Source organism: Ammodytes marinus (genome assembly GCF_949987685.1).
Source record: "Ammodytes marinus genome assembly, chromosome: 8".
In the NCBI taxonomy this organism is placed as follows: Eukaryota; Metazoa; Chordata; class Actinopteri; order Uranoscopiformes; family Ammodytidae; genus Ammodytes; species Ammodytes marinus.
In genome coordinates this window covers 3,662,040-3,668,039 of record NC_137212.1, presented here as the reverse complement: position 1 = coordinate 3,668,039, position 6,000 = coordinate 3,662,040, and the positions used below count along the sequence as shown (strand labels likewise).

The 6,000-nt window shown below is 40.2% G+C and overlaps 1 protein-coding gene across 3 annotated transcripts in view; it reads left to right on the top strand.

The window, feature by feature from the left end:
- Positions 1-1,187: 1,187 nt before the first annotated feature.
- The window catches only part of csnk1g2b (casein kinase 1, gamma 2b), a 44,351-nt gene continuing 39,538 nt past the window's right edge, over positions 1,188-6,000 (top strand). For 2 of the 3 annotated variants that reach the window (XM_080033253.1, XM_080033251.1), the window contains exons 1-2: positions 1,207-1,602; positions 4,154-4,928. In XM_080033253.1, the coding sequence (XP_079889379.1) occupies positions 4,701-4,928 (228 nt within the window). In that variant the 5' untranslated portion in view covers positions 1,207-1,602; positions 4,154-4,700. Of the gene's footprint in view, positions 1,603-4,153; positions 4,929-6,000 lie in introns of all 3 variants that reach the window. The other variant, XM_080033252.1, reaches the window with a different exon arrangement.

The window sequence follows — 6,000 nt, the reverse complement described above, 5'->3', positions numbered from 1 at the left end:
ACGGCAATTTGAGGGACGTTCCTCATTGTAACTAGACACTGTAACCTAGAAATGTGAAATAAAATGATTTTTTTGTACCGATGCTCCGTTTAATTTTCCTTTTGGTTATTGTGAGTTAGTAGTATTGTCAGCAGGAATGCAAGAAGAAAATAGTTTTAACTTATTTTCATTCAGAGGTCTCTCTCAACAAAAAGTAAATGATTGGGTACAAGACGATATATAAAAACAGTGGAAATGTATTCTAGTGACATGGGACTTTTCTAAAGATTAAAGGAAGGCCAATAGCTAGTGGTAATACATTTTTTTCCCCCACAAAACATGTTCAAATCATGTGGGCAGAAAGTGAAACAGTAATAAGCTTTATCTGGAAGAAACAACATATAAAAAGTTTTGTTTCATATAAAAGGCACTAGTGTCTGCAAGTGATCTTAGTTTCAGTTCTGTCGGACATGCAAATCTGTCAACTGAATGAACCAGTTTGGAGCAGCTATGCAAGAGTTGAGCTGTTTTGCCCTCTTAAGTAAACTTTTGAATGCATGACTTCTTCTTGTCACAGAGGACTTTATTATTTATTTTGTAGCCTACTTAGGCCTAGTAAAAGGATGAATGCAGGAATTACAACAGCAAAAAAAAATATATACTCATTCCACTACTTCAGGCAAGTCCTACAATGATTCTATAATTTATACATTTTTATATAGGCTATGCTGACACAGTAGGCCTAGATTATTTTATTTCTTTTTTTGCTATGCTGAAAAAATATATTTCCTATTCTACTCCAACTATGATGATATTGGCCTAACTGATGTTTTTATTTTGAATTATTGTCATTATTTTTTGCAACTGAAACAAAAGGATGCAATTTCCCTTTGGGGGTGAATGAAATAATTATCTATCTGTAAAAGGGGCTTTTCTTTATCCATCTATTTACATTAGGCCTACACCTATGATGAGTGTCAGCCAAACAGTTGGGTACATTTTTAGGTATAAAATCAGAGTCCATTCAATACAACTTTCGCCAAACTTACTTTGATTTGTTTAAAACATTATACATTTGACAACTGAATCGACCTGTTTGTAGCAGATACTCTATGAGGTGATGTTTCTCCTTATTCCCCAAAACCAGTTGCGTTAGTTTTTGTACGTAGCGCAGTGCTGGGAAATGAACGTAACGTTTACGCCAGGGCAGCGGCACCTGAGGGAGGCTTAAAGAGACAACAGCAGAAGAAATCATAGCAACGCCAACGAAATGAGAAAATAACCATGACTACGACACCGTTTAACATGACTACGAGTTGAAGGTGACACGCTTTTTGTTTTCTTTTCGGTGACCTGACTGTTGTTTTTTAAAAGACGCGTTAAAACATTCTCTCCGTCTTCCGTTGACGTTCTCTCGCTGTTCTGTTTAGCGCAGCTAGCCTAGCATGCTAACAAACTGGCGAGCTCGTGAGCAGAGCGGTAACCAACGGATCCGGGGCTGCCGTTGGTGAGCAGCAGCGAGTCGGTAGTTTGGGATTAAGGAGTTTCCCGGCGGTGGCAGCCAGAGAGGTGTAAGATAAAGATTGTAGCCGGTGTCTGAACTCAACGAAACAACATTATAAGGTGAAACAACGTCCACTTTTTTTGTATCATTACGTTACTCCCAGTCGATGACATGAAGTACTTACAACGTCGCTTGTTATTCCTCTGTTATTAACCATTTGCTATACTAGCTAACAGGTCAATGTAGCTAAGGAAATGTCAATCAATGAATTATTTATATCATGTTTGATTGGTATTACCTCTCTAACGATTAGCTGGCCTTTGTGTTTTTATATGATAGTATGTTGTTAACAGATTAGCTTCATAGTTAGCTGTGTGTGTGTTTTTTTAACCATCGGGCCAAGGTGTTTTTGGTAGGTGCTAGCCACGTTAGCTTAGCGCTTTAACGAGACATATCGATCAAACGTCCACTTTGGATTTGTTCAACTTCAATTATATTTATGTAGCACAATGAAATGCTTCAGAAGAATCGAATTCAGTGTCGGATTGAGCGATGTGTCAAGCTACACGCTAACCAACGCCTGGCCTTGTCCGCAAAACTAAACCAGCTTGACAAATGTTAACCCTAGGTTTTATGGATACACGGATCGATATCGAGAAATATGTTTAATGTAAGATTTTAGTTTATTTTGTCTAATTTCGTGTGTGTGCTATCAAAGAGAGAAAGTGGCTACTTTATTTCACCGAAACTGAAGCAAAATGACAGCTGGCAGGCACTATAAGGAAGCCAGTTAGCCATTAGCTAGCTGTAATAGTAGCTCACAAAGATAGATATTTTAAATTTTTTTGCTTTGGGCAAGGCCGTTTTGTCAGTTTGGTCAGGAAGATAATACTTAATTGTCAATTTGAGTGTCTTAGTTGGTAGCTAAGATCATTTAAAAGACGTTTGAAATCGTCTTGTGTCGTGTTGGCAGAACCTTTAAAAAGTCATAAATGCTCTGAATTCTTTTATCAAAAAATATGGCGAGAAACTGCAGGTGAATTAGGTTTTTACTTAAAGATATCATCATGAAACTTTGCCAGTTGATTACTGAGAGTAAAACAATTGTTTTTGTATTACAATTTTTCTATAAATGTTTTAAGTACATACATCAATTTGGCAATATCTAACTAATTATGTTTACTTTTGTATCTCTGTAAAAAATAATCTAGATTTTGGATAAAGCCAGAGTTAAAGTCTTTATCTCCTTTTAACAAATAAGTCTTGAGGATAATTTCTTTTTTCTTTTTTTTATACATGAAAAAATACAATGTGTTGTAGAAGTCCTAAACGTGCTTTTCAAATGTATTTTTTTTTTAAAAATTCATAAATCAGACAACTAACAACATATGATCACATTCTTCTGGTATAACCTTCTGAATGGTGATAAGAATGAATCTGGAAATGTAATTAGATGTAAGTGCTTTAGAAGTTGAGATATTTCGTCAAAGGTATTGAAAAAATCTTCCAAAAAAGTATTGTTAAGTAACTGGTATCCAAGTCAGGGGAACTGTATCGATATTGAACATTTTTGAACGATACCCAGCCCTAGTGACACATCTTTCACTCTGTTTTTAACATCTATGTAGCTATAACAAACAGCCTTGGATGAATAAAACAATAGGCTACTTCCTGAAATGAGAGAGTCTAGACATAAGGGGAAGAATGCCTAAAAATAACCCGGGACATTATTTCTCATCAAACACTATTGGTTTTGAATCCATGTACTAGTATTATTATTTTGGTATCCACCTCGATGAATTAAACACTTGTCATAGTGCACTTAATTTCACTAACTGTCCAATCTCGTGACCCGGTCGGCTAGTCTGTCATTATTTCCTACAGTGAGTATCAGCATGCGTCACGCTATAAGGAAGACATGACGGTTCAATTATTAACTGCATACCTGCTGGTCCCTTTCTCAGGTGTGCTGCTGCTGACTGCAGTGTAGTGGAAGGCTACAGGAATACACAAGATTTACTGTGGATTTTTTTTGGGATCATTTTTTTTAAAGATAATTTTTTTTGCCATGTTTGCTTTATTAGATAGATTGGAGAGACAGAATTGAAATGGGGCAAAGAGGGGAAGACATGCAGAGAACTGCGGGGCGGGACTCAAACCCGGGTCTGCTGCGGGGCCTTGGCAGGGGGGGGGGGGAGGGACGCCTTGCTAGTCTAATTTGATATTACTACAATCGTTACCCAATATATTTACAGGGCAAAACATATTGATAAAAATACATTTTATCTAAAGGTGAAGTCAGTGAATCTGCTTGTTGTCAATATCAGTGAATATCTCCTCAAGATCTGCAACCTGTCCGAACTGTGCGCTCACTGAAAAACATCCACAACCTAGACTCTGTAAACGTTTTCACTGCGCACACACAGTAGGGACAGGAAGCAAACCGCGAGGAGAAATCATTGACTGAATTGGACAAAATGTGATTTTGACAACAAGCGTTCTCCAGAATCTCTGACTCCGCCTTGAAAATTCTCTGCTGGAGGCCATATTGTAACGATAATGACTTTAAAATGTGTATTTTTGTATGCTTGATCTCTGTTGTTACAGGTCATAACAGGAAAAAAAAAACACCAACAAACTGATTTTAACTGTCTGTGTTTGCGTTTGCAGATCTCCGGCTGACACCAAACCAGTTTTCTCCTCTGACTGACTCTGGGTTGGAGGCTTCGCAGCATGGAGACGGCCCACCACCGACTCACCGAAGGCTGACCAGACGGACAGAGAGGCGCCCCAGGACATGTACCCAAGTCGCGGCCGCCCTGTGGACGCAGTAGCCGGGCTAAGGAGCGCGCCTTTTTATGACTAAAATCGTGTGTGTGTGTGGCTGTGCACGACTGCCTGCCTATTCCTTCGGGCAGGGGCATGCGACTACTGTGAGACTGGAACCGAAGACAATACACACAAGAAGGGAAGGGAAGCCTCTCTGTTGAACAAGGAACACAGAAGAAACAGCTGTTATTTTTCAGCTAGTTGAAGTGACTCCTCCTGAAGCACATTTTAACAGCTTCAACACCTTTTCCTCTCCTCTCTGTCCTGTGAGATATATATTTGTCCCCCCCTCTCCTCCTTTCCTTATGTCTATGGTTCTTAACATTGGGATTTCTGTGGTTTGAATGGCCGGAGAATAACCGTGGAGAGGCCTGGGTACCACAAGCTTATGGATATTGATAAGAGAGGGGGCAAGGGAGAGACGGACGAAGCCAAAAAGATGTCGAAGACGGCGGGCGGCAGGACGGGACACGGCGGCCGGAGCTCGGGGACCAACTCGGGAGTTCTCATGGTCGGACCGAACTTCCGCGTTGGGAAAAAGATCGGCTGCGGGAACTTTGGAGAGCTGCGGTTGGGCAAAAACCTGTACACTAACGAATATGTGGCCATCAAGTTGGTAAGTTCCTCCTACTGAAAGGTTTGGTGGCAAGTGAAGTAACAGCATGAGAAATGTGAAGTCATAATTTCGCTCATGCGACAGACAGACAGACAGACAGACAGACAGACAGACAGACAGACAGACAGACAGACAGACTCCCTCACTCACTCACTCACTCACACACTCACTCACTCACTCACACACTCACTCACTCACTCACTCACTCACTCACTCACTCACTCACTCACTCACTCACTCACTCACTCACTCACTCACTCACTCACTCACTCACTCACTCACTCACTCACTCACTCACTCACTCACTCACTCACTCACTCACTCACTCACTCACACACACACACACACACACTCACACTTCTGGTCCATCTCTCCAATGTTGATCAGTATCTTACATGGCAGTTACCGGGTGTTTATTTAGCTTTTTTTAGCTATTCAAATTATGTTGGAAGCTTGTTTTATTTTGTAACAGAGTCTCTGAGTGAAGAAGAGCAGTTGACTCTCTGACCTAAGGGTGACACACACAGGAAGTAAATAGTACGAACACACACACACACACACGCACACACACACACACGCACACACACACGCACACACACACACACCACCAATTCTGTTAATGACTCAACTTCGCTCTGTTTGTGTTTACCAAAGACGCAAAGAAGCGCAAGACGGAACCAGACTTGATAATGTTTTTAACCACATCAGTTTACATACAAGGACAGGAACTTATTGTCCTTTCACAACATTTAAAAAGAAAGAAGGGCATTTTAAAGTCGTATTGCGTAACATTTCAAAACTCATTCACTACCTACCTATCCTACATTTTCCTTAGTCAGTGAAGTCAAGGTCAATCTCTCCTTCTAATGCGCTCACACTAGGCCTTATGGACAATCATTTATTTACTCTTTTTGTTTGTGTCAGCGTGGACTCTTTTTTTTTTTTCTTGTTTTAGACAGGGCCACTGGATTTGCAACACCTGGGTTGTTGTGAAAAACCACATGAAAGTCATTGCCTCATTGTTTGTTTTAGATTCTAGGTCGGATAGCTAGTCACCATTTCCTCTGCGCAT